Source organism: Labrus bergylta, chromosome 16 (assembly GCF_963930695.1).
Source record: "Labrus bergylta chromosome 16, fLabBer1.1, whole genome shotgun sequence".
Lineage (NCBI taxonomy): Eukaryota > Metazoa > Chordata > Actinopteri > Labriformes > Labridae > Labrus > Labrus bergylta.
The window spans coordinates 25344663-25368756 of NC_089210.1; the positions used below are offsets into that span (position 1 = coordinate 25344663).

The 24094-nt window shown below is 39.2% G+C and overlaps 1 protein-coding gene across 4 annotated transcripts in view; it reads left to right on the top strand.

Annotated features, from left to right (window-relative positions):
* pbx4 (pre-B-cell leukemia transcription factor 4) overlaps window positions 1–24094 on the top strand; it is a 29913-nt gene that overhangs the window by 1517 nt on the left and 4302 nt on the right. The window contains exons 2-9 of one of the 4 annotated variants that reach the window (XM_065964567.1): window positions 1647–1760; window positions 3534–3607; window positions 20052–20296; window positions 21177–21367; window positions 21492–21627; window positions 21893–22049; window positions 22776–22879; window positions 23862–23948. In XM_065964567.1, the coding sequence (XP_065820639.1) occupies window positions 1647–1760; window positions 3534–3607; window positions 20052–20296; window positions 21177–21367; window positions 21492–21627; window positions 21893–22049; window positions 22776–22879; window positions 23862–23948 (1108 nt within the window). The remainder of the gene's footprint in view (window positions 1–1646; window positions 1761–3533; window positions 3608–20051; window positions 20297–21176; window positions 21368–21491; window positions 21628–21892; window positions 22050–22775; window positions 22880–23861; window positions 23949–24094) is intronic. The other 3 variants (XM_065964568.1, XM_020640874.3, XM_020640875.3) reach the window with 3 other exon arrangements.

The window sequence follows — 24094 nt, forward strand, 5'->3', positions numbered from 1 at the left end:
CCCAAAGACTTAAAAATTGTCTTTAAAAAGACACTGCATTTTACTTTTCTTTAGCCAGGGGTATCTGGGAGAAATTAGGTCCTCTAGTCACGTTAAAAAGCTTTTCACTTTTACTTAACAGCATATGCACAACTTGATTTGTCCTATTGTAACATGTATCCGATATGATGCTACACCTCAATGAGTGTCAGTAACATTAGCCATTGATATGTAAATGAGGGCCTAATTTAAACTAAGACTAAGGATGTCTCAATTGTCCCACTTATCAGCCAAGTGTGTCTGTGATGACAGCAATCATTCATTTATTTGACTTATCTATTATCATTCGTGTGAGAGGGATCTTTACATAAAATTATTTAGGGAACACGCACTGCAGTGAGCAACTGACCCTCACTCATTTGCCATGTGGCTAAGGAGCATAAGGTCAGTTTCAGAAGAAGCGTCAGTATTTCAACAAAAGACAACCGTCCACTGCAAGACTGTGGCCACAGTGTGATGTGTCATTAGCTAGTGATTTTCCACCCAACATTTGACCACCTGGTTCTCTTAATTAATTCACTCCTCTTTCACTCCCTCCCTCCCTGGTGTTCATCCTTTTCATTGTGTGCTGGGTGCAATCAATTCTCCTATAATGTGTACGCGAGTGCAGCTGTCCGCAAATCGAGTTTCTATTAATGAGATGGTGGTGAGGGGGAGGGATGATACTATACCAGCCGCCTATGAATACTGGGATATTACCTTTTGTTCATTACAAGTTTGAAGACTTAATCAGTCTCCATTTACAAAGTATTGCAAAGATTTTTGCTTTGGAATATTCCCTGTAGCTGTTTATACTTTCTTCTTCGTGGCTATTTTTTCCTGCATGATTTGTGCTGGAACAGTTTTACTTTGATGAATTAAATAATATAAATCTAAATCATTTGATTTGAAAGGGCAAATGATATGATAAATAATGTAGCATACTTCATACTTGCTGTTAATAGGCTATTCTAAAAAAAAAAAAAAAACTAATAAAGGTGCGGCTACAACAGAAGTGCCAGAGTTGTCCAAGCTGTATGGTCTGTCCTTTCCAGGTTTACGTGTGAAATATAAATACTGAAAGGAATCAAGCTCATGGTTGGTTCTGGATGTAAATCATGTGGTATGTGCTAATCGAATCCTTGATGGTCTGCATATAAAAGATAAAAACAACTCTGTTGATAAAATATTAGTTTTTTGAACAGTAAGTGTATAGCATTAGCTGATTCACTTTCTCTATGTTTTGAATTGTTACTGTTTGCTTATTGCCAAATGTTTCAATTTAGGTCAAAGCCAAAAAATGACCAGACTTCTGGACTTCTATGCAGTTGGCTTGATAACATAGGTTTGCAATCAGAGAGCAGTTAGTATGACTTAAAATGTACAGTCTTTCTCAACTTCATTCCTAACTCTGATCATCTTTGCCATCCACACATCAACCCTATCGATGGTTATTATCTACAACTTGATGTGTGAGGTGTTTCACATAAGCATGACACCCCTGTTGTATAGGGTGGCAGTGTGTTGGGATGGGGAGTGGTCAGGGCAGCGCAAGAGCTCGGTGTTGCAGAGTACACTTCCTGCGCACCATCCTCCCTCATCCTCTCACCCTGTCGCCGTATGTTCAGATGCTGGCCAGAGGAATCGCCGGCGCATTGGGGTGGATCAGACGACCCCACAGAGGGAGGGAGAGCAGGGGGGGGCATGGCAGGGGGTGGCCTGCCACTCAACTTCCAGCACAGGTCAGTACAGGACCGCATGAGCACCTCCCTCTCCCCCTCCTGCTCATACCCTCCATGATGGCAGCCCTCCCCAACTCAAATCCAGCAGTGACAGAATTGGTGAACAAAATTACAAATTAAATGCTCTACACATTAATCTGTACTTAATTCTCCCAAATATTCTTAAAGAAAAGCAGTCTTTTGGGATAGAGAAAGTCTGTGCACTATTTGCTAGTCTCGATAGTTCCCTTTTTTAATTCTGCAGTGGACATTCACAACTGGAATTGGTGTTGAGGTCAGGTATAGCCAAATCATATTCATCTGTGGTTGTTTTTAATGTGTATTTGGCAATGTCTTTGGGAAAACATTTCTTATTCCAGAAGGATCTTCAGGTTATTCTTGTTTCATATTCTTCCAATTAATGCAAATCAAAGAACAGAGCCCTCATACAAATTTAGTTTAGTTTTTCTCTAAACTTCAAAAGGATTTTTCCATATTAAAGTTGTTGCCACTCAGTATGTTTACATATACAGCTAAGTCGAAATATAGTTATAGCATGATTAGGCCATTTAATTGGACTACGGTCCCTATCCCAGTATACAAGTACCAGTGAAGGACTGATTTTTTTTTTTTACGTTAGTATGTTCAATTATGCTTCAGTAGGTGACAAATTTCCCCCCTTTTAGCCCATAACTATTGGACCTTCTTCCTGTTGACCTATTACATCACTTCCCAAGCATTCCACAAAACAAGTTAGCAAGTGGCAAGCGTTTTTTCCTGAGATCGATGTACTTATATTTGTTTAACTCCTTCAGCCGACACATCATAGTGTGTCTCCTCGTCTGTCCAAAAGCACATGGTTCTTGCTCTAGTACTCGCCATGTTGATACCTTCTTTTTGTTTTCTTATCATTTTTATCCTACGCATTTACGGTGTTTAACTTCTGCGTCAAAGCCTGGTGCAGGAACTATGGAGCATGTATGACCTTCCTGACTATCTGAAATATGAGGGAGCAAAAGGAGCTTTATGCGTGAAGCATATAATACTGCATGATTGGGTACATGTTTTGTTGTGTGAGCCTCACGCATGTGTTTGAATGTGGACAAAATTATTTTAAAATATCTGTTCTCAGCCATTCCCTCACTTTGATGAAATCGATATTCGTGTTGGTACAGTACTCAACTTGAGAGTAAATTCATAGTCCCAACTTTGCTACAGCATTCCTCTCGTACAGTTTTATACACACTTAAATTGTATTATTACATTGATGTGTATTTGAATTAAAATGTTAGTCTCTTATTGTGAACTGTAGAAGTTTGAACTCTTCTCAATCAATTTCTATTTGCATGGCAATAAAATAAACGTCTCTGATCATATTCAAATTGCAATTTAATCATAATTTTTCTGATAATTTTAACCAATCAGCTTTCAAAGAGCTAGTCTCTCTGTAAGTTGTGGAAAGTATAACAACGTATTAACTTTGGAATCTGGTCCTCCGTAATAATGACCTTGAGGTTTGGCATCATTACCTTTCCAACAGTGCAAAGCAACCAAATGACAGCATTACTCTTGCTAGTTTAGATTGACACTTCAGATATATTTTGCGCTAACAAAGACAGTTAGCTATTGACAATGCCTTTGAGCAACATGGCTTTGACCTGCTATGTTGCACTGAACTTTTGAAATGCTGTATGCACAATACATACAGCTCTTCTATCTTATTTTGAAATGGAGGTCTGTTTATCGTAATCCTCCTCGCTCTCTCCCTCTCTTATTCCCTCTCGTCTTTTACAGGAAACATGCCCTGAACTGTCACAGAATGAAGCCAGCCCTCTTCAGCGTTCTCTGTGAGATCAAAGAGAAAACTGGTGAGTTTCTACTTCACTTGTTCTTTGTACTCCTAGCTCTTACAGGTTCTCACAAAGAGTTAAGTTGTAGTACACCTTTACTCCAGTTTCCCTGACACTAAGGGGATTTTTTCAGCCTCAAAAGAAAAATCTGTGCATTGAATATGAATTGTTTATATTAAAGTACTAATCTAGCCTAAAATATTGTGTATGTTACAGTATGGGATTCTTCTAAAATGGCATTACAATGTTTTTGACTTGGAAAAGTCATTGCAGCAAATGAAACAAATATTAGCCACTGTCCAGACTTCAAACTGACCTGCAGAAACCGATCTTACTGGATGCATCGCTTTAGAACTTGAGGTTAATGGCAGAACTTCCTGCAGAACATGCCAACAGCTTCTGAGTTCATTTACTTCTGCATCCAATTTTTTGGTGTGACTTGAAGTTCCTGAATGAAAACGTTTAAATCTTTTGCACCTGAAAATGATGAACAAATGTACAGAAGAGGCATTATTGGTGCAATCACCAAACTAATGCAGGGGAATAAAAGCATATTGCTTCAAGTAACACTTCAACAGAATGTTGAACAGAACAAATGTATTCATTAACAAATGATAAACTGTTGTTTTTTCATTAATAAAGGATTAATCTATCAGTCAATGAATAAGAAACATTTAATTACAATTTCCCAGAGTAAAAACTAATATCTTCAAGATGTTTTTGTCCAACAAACTGTAAAAACCACAAAAAAGTTGCAACTTGCCACATACTACCTAAAATGATGATGAAAGCAAGTCCTCAAAGTAAATAAGCTAAGCTCAGCTAATTTATTGTAAAAACAAGGGTAGTTGGCAATTGCTTGTATTTTGATGACAACGTAAATCGACTACTTATTGTATGAAAGTTATTGGAACTAAAAAAAAATAACCTGATCCTGAAAAAAATGTCATGCACAGCTAACTGACATCATGCAGATTCATTGTCTTCATAGGGCTTAATCTCTTAACAGTCCAAACTACTTTGCTGTTTCAGTTCAGTGAGCTGCTCTTTTCTCCCACATTGTTTAAATTCAAGTAAACAGTGTAGGGTGATTGAGTTATATTACAAGTAGTATCTTCATCGAAACACAATATGCAAAGAAAATATACTATTCTGCCACTTAACAAATGAAGCTAAATGAATTGTATGATTGGTCTGATTGAATATATATATATATATATATATATATAAAAATCTCAATGATGTTACACATTGAATAACTAAGTAAACGCTGGTTTTCTCGTCTTGATAGCTATTCGAATCAGCTATCTGACATATTGTAGCACGACTCAAAGGAGCAGGCCTGGGATGGATGGTAGATTAATGGCTATGGTGCTGGAAATGGGATGCATTTTTGAATCCTTTCCCTCTGCAGTTCTTTCTGTGCCCATGTCCGTCTTTGATTTTCTCTCTTTCACTATCCGTGTGTGTCTTCTAACAGTAAACCTCTCTTGTTCAAATGCAATTTGAAAATGCTGCACTGCTGCCTGTTGTGGCCCTCTGTCAATAATGTATTATTGCTCTCCAGTGATTGGACCAAAGTAAAGGCTAGGCTTGAGTGAGTGGGGCAGGGTACACTGTTTCCCAGGCAACCAGTGGTCTTATTTACCCTAATGCCATTCACTTTGATTTTCACATTTAGTCTTCTGGCAAACTGGAGAGAGGGTCTATAAGTACTCCGACAGTAGGCTGAGCAAACAAACAAACAGACGAGGCGTTGAGTTACACAATGCATTTATGCTTAAAGTGAACATGCTAACCATGTGATATAAAGATCTTTGCCTATAGTCTGCTGGCCATCTGCCACATAGTGCCCCCTAACTACACTGTGTACCTGCTTTGGCATTTTTCTCTGCTTCTCCCTCCAACCCCCTGCAGGCCCCATTATGTGCCGTTGGAATTTGAATTGACTTCTCTACAGTGCAGCTTCTGGAAAACCCAATCTGTAGTCCTCTTGTATCTCCATGGATTTTCTGTGGTCTTTTTTTAAACTAACAAACATGCACTTGTGTCTGCACAACCACATACACACACTGTCTTCTTTGCACACATACACACACTGAACAAGGATAAAAGCAAACTCGGTCTTGGGTCTACTCCTACTCCTTCGGTCTTGTCCTCTCCCCCTCCCTCCCTGTGCCTCGCTCCCATTCTTGAAAGAGAAGACTTGCTCTGAACTCAGGGCTTTGATATGGTAATGTAATGGTGGTGGAGGAGGAGGAGGGGAGGTGGGGATATGGGGGATGGGTGGTGAATTCCTCTGAGTGCTGCAGTTCGTTAGATTGTTTTCATTGTAAAGGAAATGTTCTGCGCTAATACCAGTACCCTTCTCCCACCACCACCCCCAAAACAAACCCTTTGTAAGACACTGCCTGCACTGTCCTGAGCTCTCACTTTAAGCATGACCTCCATCAATGTGAAATTTGAAACTTGTTAATGCTCAACATACAACCCAAAAAATAAATTTAAGCATGTTGAGGGAGACGGGAAATGATCAAAGTTGAGAGCCAGTGGCTTTGCTTCAACTCAGTTCTGTTCTCCCTCACTCTCATGGGTATTTGCTGTAAAAATAGCTCTTGGTGCAATGGGACAGCTTATGCCAAAATCTCTCACAAGCCACTGCAGTTACTCTCAGAAGTTTTTTATTTAGTTAGGACATGTTTGAGGTGTTCTCCTTACTTTTATGCATTGACAACAAAGAATATGTCACTCACTCTGTTCTGTCACCCTTCTTGAGTCCCTCTTTTTCCAGCCTGAATGTTCCCTGTTTATTTTTGGACATGTTTTAAATGAATATAAGAATAGATTTTCAACTGGCTTTAGAGTTAAAATATTTTCAGCATAATCACAGCGTAAACTGTACCATTATATAAAAGTTGTCGTGGAATGTTAGCTCACACTGTACAACTGAAACGTTTAGGACACACGACTAAAGCTCATGATATATGTGCTCGCACTGTACGACCTGATTGTCGCACACGACCTGAGAGCTCACACTTTACGAGTAAAATAGAAGGGGCAGCTTTTCTATCATGATAGGAGGGCGAAAACATATTAAACAGGCCGGCCTGCTGTTGCCATGGTGATTTTGGATGCTGTCTGTTTTTGCAGGCACGATCAGTAAAATAAATACCTAAAGTCCAGGAAATCGTCACTGTGCCAGCGTGTGTAGTTGTATGACTGAAATGTCAAACATGCTAGAAAATCTTCCAACTGTTTTGGAGCATCTGACCGGGCCATGATCAGCTGTTGTGACTTAATGTACACTGCACGACCAATGACGTACACTGCACGACCCCGACTTCAAAATCAGTGGTGTGGTTAAAACATCGGTTCTAAATCAGCCTGAAATCATGCAGTGTGCGCCCGGCTTTAGAATTACATGTAGAAATAGTTGCACGCTGGCCAGCACCCTACCCATCAGAGACTGAGGTGACTTATCCTGTGATGTCTGTTACTATTAAAGGTCTATGGTTGTCAATTTTATTATGAACTATTGTGGCAGTGAGTCTGGAGCACTCGTCTTTGGCTCTTTAATTCTCTTCTCTTCTCTTTTTATATATTCACATCATCCTAAGAGTTTGCCATAACAGATACATAGCTTATTCCGTGTTGGTATATAGCAGGCCTATATTGTTTAATAATTTGACCGTAATCATCCAATCAGGTGGCATGAAAGTGTTTTACTCCCTTTACAAGCACCAACATCTTAGATTCAATGCCTGTCAGCAGAGCTTACAGCACTTAACTAGTTTGTTGGCGAAGCAGTTTGCTGACAACCTATCATCACATCTTATTAATGTTTTGAAAAGGTGGATGATTGGTGAGATGGCAAACTCAATGAACTCACTCTCTGGTTTGTCATTCCCATCACAATTTCTGGCTACATTTAACAAATAAAGAATCCCTGGCTTTTACCTTATCAATAGATACAATGAAGACAAAATCAAAGATTTTTATGTTGTCAAAATCCAAACAATTAAGAATGTAATCAGAATAAACAAATTCCTTAGCCCAAACAAATGATTATATAAATATTGCTACTGTGTTTTACAATCCAACCTCAAAAGAATATTAAAGACCAAGTAATAATGCTTTGGTGGTTCATATATATTGTGAAATGTAACCTGTTCAAACACACCCATACAAGTGCAGCCCTTTGTTGTTATGTAGTTCAAGTTTTATGAAAAGAGAACCTTGTATTATTTTCCATAAAGTCAGTGTAATAGAACTTTAGAAGCAAACCATGTGAATTCTTCAATGAAATTACAATTTAACCTTAGTAATCACAGAACTTAAGCTGTCTAAATGCAAAACAACACAATTTCAACAACCAAACAGCTCTAGCAACATGTTAATTGAATTAAAGTGTTGATGTAAAAACACAAAAATAATATTTTTAAACGGCACACATAGATGTGATGTGAGTCCTCACATATCAATAAACACCTTTAGAAACTCATTTATTTTTTCAGTTGTCACATATGAGATGACAACAAAATGTTTTACTCCAGTCCGTATTCAAAGTCAGTTGTGACCCCTCTATTTTTAAAGGGATATCACCTTTAGTGTCAATTGATCTATTTAGATTTGTGTACACCAAGAAATTGGACAGGGTAAAGAACATTAAGTCTAGTGATTCACATGGCCCATTTGAGAAACTTAATTATTATTTGTTTTCAAAGAGCCCAATTTAGAGGAGAGCTGTAAAATGTTACGAGTTGTTAGGTACCTCTGGAGGTCTATTATATTTACATGAGGAAAGGCATATAATACCTTTCAAGCCCAAAGTGTGAATACGATAAAAATAGTTTGTTGCAGAAATGTAATCTATGTGAAGCTACCAAACCTATTTTCAGGTTTACCATAACTTGTGTCTAAAACAAGAACTGACCTTTGAACCTTTGTCAGATCAGTCAGCTTGCCATGTGTTGACATCCTTTGGTTTTCTATCATTGAAATATTTTCTATATACTCTCACTTTCTGGTCATGCTGGATTTTCTCTTTGGCTTTTACGAAATTTCTAGTGGTGTTTTGTGGTGTCCTGCCACTCAATTGTTTTTTCTTTACCATGCTCCTTTACAGAGGAGAATGGAAAAAAAGATAGTGTGTGAGGGGGGTGGGGTGTGAGGTGCAGGAGTGATACAGGGAGATTGATGAGGCAGTAAGAGCAGGAGTAATTACTCGGTGTCCATTCCCCAAGCCAGATTGGCAGACGGCTAATATCACACAGACCCCTGGCCCTGACAGACACACCAACGCCTCCCACCCCCAACTCAAACTGGGGAGGCAGAGGACCCCAACCTTCAGCCTAGGCCTAATGGTGTGTGGCCCAACTGATTTCCCCATGTGGTATTATTCCTGTAGGAACTTGGCTTCTGTACGTAGACAAGGAAAACTGTTTTCTGTAGTATATAGTTCAGTGGGTGACGCTCAGCGGAGTCGTTCAACTTGCTGTAAAATGATGGTCATGATTTATGGAGTAGTGTTTTGCTATCAATGTGGGACAAGAGTAGTTTGATATGTTAGACTGGGTATCATTTTCTAATTGTTAACATGCATTTACAGCAAAGATGGTTTGAATGTAGTTCATAGTTATCCGTGCATCACATGCTCTCTCACATGTTGGTTGTCTTAGTAGGAGCTGAAGTTTCACAAAAAAACTGAGCAATATATGAAGTTAATAGAAAATGTATTATTGGTATATTATCTGAGGTTGGTTTTGACAAGTTTGACTAAATAACACTCAGAATGTGGGCACACATATAGGGTCAGGCAGAGCTTAAGTTGTATTTGCTTGTAAAATATAGGCAAGTTGCTATGATTTGTACACTGACCTGTTTATTTGGAGCCACATATGTCCAACTAGTTTATGGCCAACAACAAGAAATCGGAACATATTGAGTGACCCATCAGTATTGGTTGAGGAACACCCACTGGGCAGACTCCTGCCTCTTTATCTCATGTGCCCTCCCTCTCATAATGTTGATGCCTCTCGCACTGCTTTTAGGCTTTTAAAGGAAGCCGGCATCTCCTTAATTAAAGATATGTAAATGTGGTCTCAGATGGATTACATTAGTTTGGTGGCAGTGGGTTGGGAGAGTTTCAGAGCGGAGCGCCTAATCCTGACTAATTAAGGATTAATTACAATTGATGGGAGCCTTCCACCCCTCTGCAATGGTGCACATTGCTGTATATATCAAACCATGTCATAAAAGCAGGGGTGACATGGAAACATCAGGAAGGGCTAAGGAGGTGTTTCTAGCCACCCTAAGATTATCAGAATGCTTAAAGCCTGATTTATAGATCTGTTATGAATGAAGCTAAGAAGAAAAAAAGAAAGAGTGACCAAGCTAAACGGCCAGGCTAGAGGAAATATTGGACAGGCCTGTACATGTTGGAGAGAGCTTCTTGGATCAGCAGTTAGTAATGTGTAAATAGAATGCTTAAACATATCATATTAAATATGCATGGTTGCGGGCTTGCATTCAAACATAAATTAATCCTATTTGCGCCAAAAACGTTCTCTTTCCTTGTCGGAAACATTAGCTCTCTGTAAGATATAGGTATTAAAGCCTTACAAACTAGCATGTTTTAAGTTAGCCTCTCCAATGTAGGCATTCAGCCACTTACTATAGACATCATGCTAACATTTGGATACACATACACATAGCCTACTCCACATTTAAACAGTCTGCAAACAACAGGCTGTAGATGCTTGCAGAGTGATATTTGCTCAAAATCTGGTAATATTACTGTAACTTGTCAGTCGACATGGTTCTCTGGCTTCTCACAACATCGTTGCCCTCTGTTTGTCGACAGATGCACATTGTCTATGTGGGGAGGCAACAGCACAATGTGACTTATGACGGTGCAGTTGCACTCAGAAGACCATAGGTCGGCGCCTAAGCGCACCAAACCGAAATCCTACAATTTGTTGCTTTGAATTAAAAACAATCTTCTTTTTAACAATAAGAACAAATATCAGTATTCTCTGTGCCAAATTATTCATATGCCAACATTTTTTTAACCATTTAAAATTAAACTTGCCATAATTATGAACATAACTGCATGTTTGTGTTTCACCATGTTGAATTTTAAACAATAAAAAAAATGTTTTAAGCACAGAAATTTTTTCCCGTTTTTAGCAAGTAACATTTTGTTTCCTACATTCTTACCAATTTTTTCTTTTTTCACCATCATATAACAATAATCCATTTTCGTGTCTTATTTTGAATTTTCTTTTGAGTGCATTTTCACACCTGGACTTAAATAGTTACAGTGTTTCTGCACTTTTTTAGCCTTCATAATTTCTCTAGTTGATTTAAAGTAGCATATGTAGTTCATATATAGTTTTAAGTGACATTATTGTATTTGAATGGGATTAAATCTGTGACATGTTCGTGCAGTGAAGAATTGACCATAAATATGTTTGACTTGAATCATGATTTTAATAAATGGGGGGTAGGGAAAGAGTTCTGTTTTTGTGGCCTCACAAGAGAGAGCTGTTGTCCTTGGATCTCTTTGAGCGGTTTATGTTTTTATGATATATTTAACATGAAATGTGGCAATGCAAACAATCCATCCAAGGAGGCACGTTACAGCAGACCTCTCTGTATGTTTAACCTAATGAGCCTGTATAAGATGCTAATCACACTTCAGCTATGGGTAGTTAGCGAGATTAGATTTTTTTTTTTTTTATGCATAAGATAACAATTGTATACTGCTTAAAAAAGAACATTGCAAACATGGTCAATAACTAAAATTGGGCAGCTTGCCTGACTATAATCTATGTCCAAAATATTTCCACACAGCTGTTTTTCCCCTGCAGTGGAGTTAATAACTTTATATCACCTGCTTGCTAATGTCTGCTAGATGCTAGCTTGTTTGAAGGTTCAGGATCATTGTAGCTGTGCAAAAACTTTCATACAGACACACTTTAGAAATTCCCAAATAATAACTCCAAGTAACAACACATTTATCAGCTCCAACTCCAACATACTGCACTCGGTTTCGTTGTCTCCTGAGGTAAGACGTGACGTAAAACAACAACGCGGAAGTAGCTGACAAAGCAACAGAGTCCGCTATACAAAGCTATAATGAGAATATTTGCTTTTATATCAACGCTATGTGTAGTCCAACGGAATGAAAACCTCAACAACAGAGTGGGGAACAACATACTTGTGAACAGAAAACCTAATGCAGCAGTTTAATTACTTGCACAGAGATCGTAGTGGTAGCCTGTATTCTATGCGCCGTGCAGCAGTCACAGTATATAAAATTCACTCCCCCTCCTATTGGCTCGATGTGAATTCTCCAGTGAATATCCTGTGGCGTTCTCACATCAGCTTACTCGGACTTGCTGTGAAAAAAATACTTGGGGTCTGGCAGGAGAAAATCCAGGTGAAGTCAGAGAGAAAAATGTGTTCGCATATACAGCTCCTACTGGAAATATCCTGAGTTTTTCAGGAGATTTCTACAAGAGTGAAAGCCCTAAAAGTAGCATGGCAATAGCATTACCAAATATTGTGTGTTTAGGCTGGGTGTTTTGCATAGCAACGCAGATACAATGATGCACGGGTATGTAGTAATCACAACAGCGTAGCTACAGCATAGATTCAACGCAGAAGTACAAAGCAGGCTTAGGTCATTACAGATAGCTAATGAGCACACTCCCTCTTAAGCTTGTGATGCTTAATATAAGAATAAATTGATTAAGTAGCACTGTATGGTAATCCAAAGTAAGTATATTTTCTAATGGATAATTATTGTTTGCTAAGGGTTGTTAATAAATTCACTCATTAAATAGTTTACAGTGCGGTAAAGCCAATTGATTGTTTCTCTGTAAGACCACTGGTTAATTGTTATCCTGGCACTCCAGATATGTTATTGGCATATCGACGTTATTCTTTACTAAACTGGTACATAATACCTGAGCAGAAAAACCATGGAGCATCAGCTCTTTCTGGCAACATCTGACTATGTCATAATGCTTGTTCACTTGTTATAAATGGGCACTGCTCTTCTGATCTATTGCTTAATTGCCACCTAATTTGCATAACAGTGCAAATTAACGACCTCTCAAATGAGCGTTCATTTTTCACAAAGTCTTTAGGAGCTCCTTAAGAGTCTGTGCTAATGAGCACAGGAGGCAGCTGGCCTGATGAGAGTTGACTGGGGGAAGATCCTAGCAGTGCTTTAACAAGCCTCCTGCTTAGGTGTTCTTCGTCATCTTCCTCTTCCTTATGTGACATTTGAAATACTACCTTTTAGGCCCCCCCGTCTTTCTCAGAGTGCAGAACTGAACTGGGAGCTCATGTAAAAAATGTCAGTGAAAGGTGCTGAAAAGTGCTTGAGAAGTCCTATCGAACACCATAGTTCAGGCCTTTTACCGTAATGCAATTGTTTTTCTGAAAGTGTCTTTATTGCTCTGTATCCTTTAATGAAATATGAATGTGTGGTTCATTGCTAGTTTGGCCAAAAATCAGCCTCCAATAAAATAATACCGTTCTTTGTTTCCAGGTATCTGAAGTACCTTAAACATTTTCTAACATGCTCATTGTAACTCAATGTCTTAAGGTATTATATCTTTGTGCAAACACTATTTGATCTTAAGTGTTTGTGTGTGTCACAATATTTTTGTTATTGTAAGCATTCACAGGGGGGGGTACATGTCGAAAGAGGTGTCTGAACCTCTTTCTTTACTTAAACAAGGACTGATTAATGATGTGTTGGGCTGAGGTGTTACATTTGCCCAAGGTGTGAGTTCTCCAATTTACACCTTAATCAGACCACACGTGTTTACTTTGATGGTTTACCTCTCACTCTATATGTGTGTTTTGCCTTTGTTCGTGTTTGCGTGTTAATGTGTGTTGTTTTATGTCAGAGTGGGGGGCTGCGTGCAACAGGACTCTGGTGAACAACCCAAACAGATGCAGATTAGCGTGAGCTGCTTAAAGCAGGAATGGACATATGGATTAGACTCATTAAGTTGACTGTACTCAACTAAAACACCCCTTTAGAAGGATGGAGTACATACTTTTGGTTGACTTGCAGTAGATACTTGAACTTCCAGATATCCATTTGCCAAAAGGCCATTTTGGGAAATGATTCATCTATAATCAAATGTACTACAATTGGCCTAAGGCAGCATTTTATACAACCAAGCCCTTTTTTTAGAATGACAAATATACACTGCCAGTCAAAAGTTTGGACAAACAGTAACAGTATTATCAATAATACAGTATATTACATTATTATAATATAGCTACTGGAAGCTGTATCTAGGGCACTCCTACTTATAATAGGGTTAGTCTTTATTTTTACTATTTTCCCCATTTTAGAATAATCATAGCTATTAAAACAATACAAATGTTTTAGTTTTGGATAGAAATGCATACATATAGACATTAACTTCACTATTTCTATTCATATAAGAAACACATGTCAAACATGTAAGCATAAGTACGTACCAAATCAGCACATGGGAACTTGTGTTTGAAATTTAACATCAATAAATAAATCAGATGTTATTTTCTAAAAGGATCCTACTGAAATTGCCACTAGTCGTGATAGAACATTCACAATTTCCATCAGGACATTTAAATGCTTGGTGACTTAAATGACATCATGGTGAAGTTTTTATTTCACTGCATGAATAATATGAATATGAAGGTCAAATACTTTCTCTCCTGCTCTCTTATGACAGCCATCACTGTTTGCTAAGTGGAAGTAAATGTATAATATACTTAAATTGTGCAAAACAATTGTCATGTTAAGACAGAAAATGATTTTTCAAACTCCTACTTAAGGTACCTATTATAACAAGCGTCTTTGAGTTTTTAGAAAAGCTCTATATAAAAGGAATGTATTATTATTATTTTCTATATATGTCAATACAGTAAAACTCACAACAGAATTTAACCTGATGGGTTTTGAGAAACCATTTTCAGTGAATGTTTGAGGGAGAGGTGATTCTCCCCTATTATTTCAATTGGTTTTAAATGGTGACTTTCTTGGTTAGGTGTGTACAAAGCAGTATAATATGGGTGAATTGGCCCCAGTTCCGATTTTCCACAGGTACATTTGCCCTGAATTAACCCATAAATCTGATTTAATCTTCATACAGGAGTTTAACCTAACATATCTCCTAAACTGCAGTTGTGATTTGTTGAAAACCATTTTTTTGTGGCTAGTAATCTTTTTCTAAATATTGTCTGTAATGAAAGAAAAAAAAATGTTTTCACAGTCCTTCTCACTCTTTCTGGCTCATTCATTCTCATTTGTACTCTGAATGCTGTAGATTTCTGTATCCTCGCTACACCCCCTTCTCTCTCTGTCTCTCTTCCTCTCCAAAACACATATCTTTTCCTGTCCGTTTTTTTTTTCAATTCTCCTTGGTTCTCCTTCTACCCTTTCTTTCTGTCTCTCTCTCCTTACCTTTTTTCCCCCCTGTTTTTCCTTCTCTCTCTCCCGCTCCCTTGCTCACTCCCAGTGAAAGGCTGAGAATACCCAAGGGAGCTGATGCAATTAAAATGCTAATCCTGTCTGTCTACAGAGAGAGGGAGAGGGGGGGCTGACAGCATGAGGGATTGCGGCTCACATGGAGAACTCGACTGAAATGGAGAACAGAGGGAGGGGGGCACTGGGGTAGGTGGGTGGGGGAGAGCTGAAAGGGAGAGGGGGGTGGGGATGTGTGTTGGGGGGAGACAGAGTGAAAAAGGGGATGCTAGGGAGGGAAAAGACAGACAAGGATAAAGCTTGTGTTGTGAGCTGAGCAATGATATACTGACTGTGTTTAAGTCATCTATCCCTATGTGTGGAAGGCATTATACTTAATATACAGCACTGGTTAGGTTGTTCAACCTTACCTTCGCCACTTCATATATTGTGTGTTGTCTGCACAGCACACCGTTTCCACATTGGCTGTGCAGAAATGAGAATGATTATGTATGCAGTGAAAGCCCAGCTGGATACCCTGAATATTTCATAGTATGTGTTGCTTGCTCCGTCTCTCAATGCCACACAGCACAGCTAGGGTGGTAACGTGTGCATAATAGTGTGATTTCTAAGATCTGTGGATGCAAGCCGTGGGCCTTAAGCTGTCCTCCTATTTAAAAAAGGATTTTAAGTATCATTACTTATGGCACTCTGAGTTTTTGCTCTCTTAGTAACAGAACCAGGCCCGCGGCAATGTCAGGAGTCAGTTGATCAAAAGGCAACGCTGCTTAGATTTTGGAACAAAAACAACCAGACAGTCAGCTCTCACACCTGTAGGTTTTTTTTTTATTGTAGTTGTTTATCATTTCTGGAGTCTCAAAAAAGGTCGGACTCTTTTTTTTTTTTTCCCCTTGTCCGTCCTTTATGGCCTTTTTCTGTGCAGTATCTTAACTCATCTCAACAGCTGCTATATTATAGCTAGGCCTCTAGACTGTGCTTGAGTGCAATTGTGGGTAATCACAGCTTAATTGGAGTAATTAGGGGAATGTAGGGGTATTAGGCTACAGCTGGGGGCCATAATGACAAGTGGGGGCAAAGGGGAGGGGGAGAGGTGAGAAGCTTCAAGAGCCACAGTTTCCCTCTTCATTGTAGGTCAGTTGTACTTCTCTGTGAATGGGCATTGGATATCAACCCCACACATGACTGTATGAAATCAGAATTGTCTCAGGGTGGGCTTTATTTTGTCAGGAGTGGATGCACCAAAACTTAAAGCTTAAAGTCCTTATATTTGGTTTATAATCAACAGGTGCAACTCGGGTACTCCTGTATCTTAAATACTACAAATTATCCACACTTAATGTGGATAAGAAGTGCTGAGATTGTTAGTAAATGACTGAAAGGAAAGAACAAGAGGAGGGAATGAGATGGGGCGAATCAGGGTCATTAGTTCAGGCGGCTGGGTCTGCTGCATTCCTGAGCCCTGAGATGGGGGAGCAGCAGAGCAGGAATGTGCCTTGGAGAGAGAAGAGACCTAAGCAGAGGGATAGAAAAAGACAAGAAGGAACAAGAAAAAAAGGTTGGGGAAGGCCTTGCAATGAGAGGTCTTAAATGGTGGAACAGACTCATTTATCAAATGAAGTTTGAAAAAAGCAAAATCGCATCTGCTCCACAGCACTTGGAAACTTTTAAGCAAAACTGTTTTTGTCCTCATTTCTTTCACATCTGTTAGCCTAAAACTACTGCTGGCCCATTTGTTAGCTCTGGCTGCACGGCATCAGCAAACTTGTTTTTCAAGACAACTCTAAGGGGGAAACTTTGACAAAACATAATGACTCATACCATTGTATGAGTTGTGCTAATAAGAGAAACCCTGCATGAGAGAGTTCATGCACCCTCTTACCTTTGACGATGAGCTTTGAATAACCAGCGTAATCCCTAAAGAGGACAAGCGCCTAACCCAGTTTCCACTGGGATTAATCTTCATCCATATTGTTGGCGTCTGTCTCTTTCAGAATCCTGTCTGGTTTGACTACTGTTTAAACTGACTTTTACCTCATTAATTAAGTCTCTAGTTACAAAGTGTATGTGTGTGAACATAGAACTGTGTTCGTTTGTGACTATTCCCATTTCTGACCATTCAAATTTTTACAAACATTCTTATTACAACCCCCTTTTTTACCTTTATTATCTTAACTATAATAATAATTTAAAAAATCCAGTGAGATGTCGAGCATTACACAGCACAGACACAGCCCTAGTTAAGGCAGCAAATATTCTCCCCCCATGGAGAAAATGCTCAGTTTGAATCCTTTCAGACTTATGATCAGCTATTGCTTCTTCAGACAATGATTTTTTATGAATGAGTTGGTGTAAGTACTATTCATTTTAAAGGACTTGTTCAGTCAATATAGGCAAATCATTGTCTTGCACAGCAGACATTACATGTGGGATAGGGATGCACACATTTGACTATTTAAGTCACGATTGCTACACATGGGCTTTGATTATATGACGATACCAAGTTCAATTAATAACCTGTTTATCTCACTGTGAGTACGAGACTATGCTTTGCACATGACGTCATGACTTCTTTCATGTTGCAAGCATTCTCTCTTAAAATGACTGTAGACAACTGATGAAACATTTTATTAGCTTAGCTTATGTCTCTGAACTGTGCTGCTTCTGACCATTTTGCTGTTAAACGGGGAAACAGGCGAACGTCAGCGCTCCAGATATCTGTAGTAAAGCTCATGCTGTTAAGTCTTTAACTCTGCTGACAAGTGTTTGCCTAGTTTCGACTCCCTTTTTGTTTGGTTAAACTTGTCATTTTCTTTGGCATGATGCTTTTAAAGATGATTGATTAGGATAGTTGTTTTGTTTTTTGTAATGCTACCGTCCCTCCTGGAAACATTGACTTGCATATATTGCAAGTAGTCGTAAAAGTTGTAAGTGTAACAGGCCTATAATACCTCCAAACTGCTGAGCCTTTGTTGTAATTGCCCTCCATGCTACATTAGCTCCGCCTACCCACACTCGTGATACATGACGTAGTACGCACACGTAGTTGCACAGAATAGTAAAAAACTGAATTTCATAGACAGACCAATGTCACAGATACCTGATCTAATTGGGTCAAGATTGGACTGATATCTGATAAACATTTGTATTTATAGTAACCTGGCCTTGATATGCAGCCTAAGAGTGATTTGAAGAAAAAAAAATATCGAAATTGTAAATATTTCAGATTTTGAGAAGGTAATAAATGTTTTTATTTCGTTTCGTTAAGACAGTTTCAACTTACTTTCAACTGTTCTTGGTTATAAATCTATCTCGAGATTTTTAAATGGCATTTAACATGGACATCTTCTCGCCAGGCTGCATATCTTAGCACACCTTCACTGGCTACATGTAAGATAAATAATGGATTGAAAGATTTTACTGATTACTTTTCAAGCTCAGAATGGTCTAGCCCCTACAGCTGACCTTTTGACTGTTTTATGAACTGCGTAGACGCCCAAGATCCTCGCACAACACCATTTTTTGCTCCACAGTCTGAAGAGTTACGATTTGTGTGCTTTTTTTTAGTTAAGGAGACTTTAATCTGGAACAGCCTGCTAGCAGAAATTAGTCAACAAAGTCAGTTTCATCTTTTAAATCCCTTCTTCAAACCAGATATACAAACATATGAGTCACTTTTTTTCTCTGTTCAGATTCCTTTTCTGAGCCAATGCCTTTTTTCCGATGAGTACCTATGTGACTGTTTAACGTGTATCTTTGATATTTAATATAATGTCTTCACGTGCTGAGTGGTGTTCGTGCAAGTTTCTTAGACAGCAGAAGTATTCTTATTACTTAAACTTTCAAGAATAAATTCGGTCCAATGTTTTCTTTCTTCAAGTGGACATACCTGTCTGCAACTTTTTGATAATTAGCTAAATTCTTTTTTTTATGTTAAAAAAGAGAAGAAAAACACTGATTTAAGGTCTTTAAAGCATAAATCCCATCGACACGTCTTCAGTTTTCATGACTTGTCTGTAATAATACAGTCAAAGGTTTAGGAACAATTCCATCAAATTATCTATTCTATGGTTTACCCTGGTAGCTCTAAAAGCCCTTTGTGAAGACTAAAGTAGAATTGTTACTGTGATGAACATGTGTTTCCTTATTTTGATTAACAAAATAATTTGAATGATTTCCAGAAATTATTTCTTACTATTTGTGGGACAATATGTTCTGAGAAACAGTTGTAAGAATGATGAAAGTTGATTTTCAGTTCTGATAGCAAGTTTCTACTCTTCTTTTCTGAAGTTGAATGAGTATGAGGCATATAGTTGAAGAGAAAGTTAAGTTTAATTTTAAAGCTTCAGGCTCTTAAGAAAGGATGGCTGCTTGTACTCCAAACTTTCAGTAACAGAGTGGTATCTGTAAGGGAGTGTGTATGTGTGGAAAAAAAGAGAGAGATGAGAGCATGGCTGCAGGCTGACAGAGGTCCTGGTATAATGCAGTGGTGGGGAGCAGCAACTGATAACTATACTTATGGCCACTGGGGCTCATAGTGACAGCACATGCACTCCCATTACTGGTCCCATGCCTCATGCCCTTATCTCTGGCAGCCTGCCACAGAGGGACCACACTGCCCTCTGCTGTTGGTTTTAAAGAAGTTCGGGCTCATTGAGTATTCATCCAGGCGCTCATAGCAGTGACTCAGGGGAGAAACTTGACGGGGTTTGACATGACTGCACTTCTTTGCATTTTTGGAGTCATAAAGCAACTTTCTATGCACGCCTAAAACATATTGTATTGACCCCCCCAGTGAAGGGAATTGTTTTGCTCATTAGGTTTAAAATACTTGTTCATGCGATAGGTTCACTTAGCCATAGGAAGGTGATCTAGCATGGGAAGACTAACAAATACATCTTCTCCCTCACAAAATCTAAATACGAACTTTACCTGATCATTGTACTTTTTCCTCTTCTCCTGCAGTGCTGAGTATACGAGGTGTGCAGGAAGAGGACCCTCCAGATCCCCAGATCATGCGGTTGGACAACATGTTGCTAGCAGAAGGTGTGTCAGGACCAGAGAAAGGAGGAGGATCAGCCGCTGCAGCTGCAGCTGCAGCAGCAGCAGGGGGCTCACCCACCGACAGCAGCATCGAACACTCCGACTACAGAGCCAAGCTTGCTCAGATCCGTCAGATCTATCACTCTGAGCTGGAGAAGTACGAACAGGTGTGTGTCAGACTGATGTTTAATGCTCAAACATGAACTTTTGTCAACAAATTTGAACATTGAATTTAAGCAGGTCTGCTAGAAAAAAGAAATGTCCAACTGGATGAGTGTAACCCTAAGGATTTTCAACAAAATACTTTTTACTCCTGTTTTCACTATTGGAAGTATTTTAATTACTACTATCAGCGGCAGTAGTTTGTTTGAAATGCAAACTCGCAAATGGTGGGAAAACCGTGCAAAGGGAGCATGCATTCTGTAGATTTAATTCAATCTAAAACTTAAGTCATTGACTTCCACCAGTCTGTACATAACCTGTAAAAAAAACCAAAAAAAAAAAACCTATGTAGTAGTCAAGTCTAGTAATAAAAGTTTGGGCTCCTACTTATTCTTTGTACTCACATTGAAGTCCCTCACATTGTACTTTAATTTGCTGAGGGTTGGCTGTTTTGAAAAACAGACGAAAAGTGCATCCAAAATAAATTCAAATCTGAGCTTTAAAATTAATATTTGTTCATAACTGGTGGATTTATATGGGGGTTCATTATTAAGCATTCAATTATTGTGAATTAAACACATTTTACTCTAGATGAGGTTTCCCTCTGATGCAACTGGCAGTTATTTCCTAGTGTTCAATACATGTTCTTGGCAAACAGCTAACCATGCATCTTTTTAAATTGTACAAGTAACTCACAGACCAAATGTTGCTATTAACATGACTGTTTTTTGTTTAGTTAGTAAAAATTAGGTTAACATATTACCATGACTGCTGAGCCCTAAAATGTCATCATCAAAACTATGTCTTGGAGCTCAACAGTATCTTTGATTTTTGAGCATTTTTTCACAGTAGCCTTATACTCCCTTTTCTCTCTCCATGGAACAGGCCTGTAGTGAGTTCACCAACCATGTAATGAACCTGCTGAGAGAGCAGTCTCGCACACGACCCATCTCTCCCAAGGAGATTGAGCGCATGGTTGCTATCATCCACCGCAAGTTCAGTTCAATTCAGATGCAGCTCAAACAGAGCACCTGTGAGGCCGTCATGATTCTGCGCTCACGCTTCCTTGATGCCAGGTGTGTATGTGTGTGCGTGTTAGGTGGCTGGTTATTTTCTTGAGGGTTGCAGTGATCTAAACAAGTTGACGTTGTTGTCACATTCCAAGCATTTTGGATTTGATCACTTGTCTCTGTTTTTCAGACGTAAGAGACGCAACTTCAACAAGCAAGCTACAGAGGTGCTGAATGAGTATTTCTACTCCCACCTGTCAAACCCCTACCCTAGTGAGGAAGCCAAGGAGGAACTGGCCAAGAAGTGTGGAATAACTGTGTCTCAGGTGAGTTTGTAACACCACTATTATATCCAGGGTCACTCAGGTCATAGGATCACTTGTAGCATTTTCAAGGGTGTTATAAAGTAAACACTGCAACTCCATTTATTAGTATTCTTTTTTTTAAGACGTGTGTGTACGTGATGTTTTTTTTAATTTTATGTGTGTTTTAATTATGATTGAAATGCTGTGGCTGAGGGGACGGTGTGTAAAACAGCTAAACACAATAAAAACATGGCATTTGAATATCTGACATCCCTCTGTTCTTCAGGTCTCTAATTGGTTTGGCAACAAGAGAATACGCTACAAGAAGAACATCGGTAAGTTCCAGGAGGAAGCGAACCTCTACGCAGTTAAGACAGCGGTGGATGCTGCCAATGTGTCTGCGCAGGCTAGCCAGGCTAACTCCCCAGCAACGCCCAACTCAGGTACCACATCCTACATTTCATCTACGCACAAGCCTTGTCATTTCCTATTCACAGATGTCTCCATACACAAGAATTTGTATTTTATTTATATAGGATAAGCCCCTTGAGATGTACCATCTCGTTGTCAAGGGGGTCCTAAGTCACACTGATTGTAGAAGGGCGACTTGATCATTCATCTTACAAATGTACCTTTAGACGACTGTCACACTATGTTCAGAGTCATGTAAATTTATCCTTTGTTTGACATAGATTTTGGTACAAAATTGCCCAAAGCAAAATCATTGTTATTCTGTGTATAATCTGAAACAATGACACAATCACGATCAGTTCTGTAAGTATGTTACATTTCCATGTTTTGAATTATCTAGAGCACAAACACGGCAATGTACCGTACTGTTGGAAAGTAGCATTTTGTCTGTAAAAAACTTTTGTTCAAAGCACTAGTTTCTTTGAATTTGCTGTAGTTTTCATACATGCTTCATGCATTGTGAAATCTCTCATGTGCTTTCCTGCTGTCAAATAATGCTACCTGTCATCACCTGATTGTAGCCCACTATGCTTATAAAAACCACCATCTGTAATCCAAACAGAAGCTGGCTGAGAACACTTCCTCTCATAACGAAGCTGGATATCAGAACTTCCAGTCAATGTAAATAAATAGTACCTTCTCACCCCATGACACTGTGGTGGAGCTGATTGGATATTGGCTATATATATTGCCTGCAGGGTCACCGGGGTCATACAGTTTGGCTCACACAGGCGATACCTACCTTGGCCTGCGTTCACTCAACGGGGAGGGTCTCACCATCGCCCCCTCTCTACAGCCGCAGGTATGCACTGAGGACAGCTGTAGAGTTGACCTCAATGCTGTTTACCCAGCCACCTAGAATTCCTGGATCCTTATAGTTACCCTAGCTCCTTTAGATCCTGACCCCTCCTCAGATCCCATCCTGACTTTACCCTGACCCTGTCAACTCCTCCCTCAACACATATACAGACAAGCTGACCTATCCTTGATCTGTACAGTGAGCCCTGAGGAGCTTATGGATACACTCACAAAGAATGATGTCAGTTCGTTTAAGGCTATGTAGTTTTGTATTGTTGCATATCCCTATTTGCATATACACATAGTCCCTACCTATATCTATTGATTAAGAGAGCACAAAGTCAGGAGCACAGATGCCCTGGACATCTTTGGAGCATCAGGATTTTTACCACTTCTCTATAGTTGATATAGAGCTCTTAAGTTTGGAGATTGATTCAGCCACCCCTCTGATGGAGGCTAAATTTCTCCACCTCTTGGTCGTATTGCTTCTCCAAGCCTTCCCGCACCTTGTCCTTGTAGTCCATGGTTTTCCTTGCCCTTCGAGGTTCCTCTCCACATGTTCTCACACTTAGCTCAAAAGGAATTCCCTCACATTGAACTATTATTGTGATTGCTTTCTGTTTATAGATATGAACAGGTCCATTGTTTTGGAGGGTTCCACAGATTTCTGCTGTTGAGCACAATAGAGTTTAAGAATTTCACATTTTACAAACTAGAATATTGGCTTTTGGCTTCAGTTGCCGTTTTTGACTTCATGGAAACAAGAGCAGAATTGGTTAAATGGAGAGTCGTGAAGTTAGTGGTTGAGCTACAAAGTGACAAATATATACTTAAACATACAGCAGAGGTTTGTGGACTGACACTAAAACCCATCTGGTCAACCTTAGATTGTTTTGGAAAAAACTATTTAGGAGCTTTGATATTTGTTCAGCTGTCTTATTGTTTTTTCCCAAAGTTTGTTCTGAATTTTGTTTTGTCTCTGACAGGTGGATACCCTGCACCGTGCTACACACCTGACGGGCGGCTATGAGGAGCTGTCGGGTAGTGGCCTCTACACCCCTCATCGCCTGGATGTGAGTATCAACTAAACTAACGGCTCATTTTGTGGACAACCTAGTAAATAAGTTGCTCTAACTAAAACTGGGTAGACAAACTGCCATCTATCGAGGGTCTTTCTATAAAATCCCCCGAGGCACATTTTTGAACATAGACTTCTTCT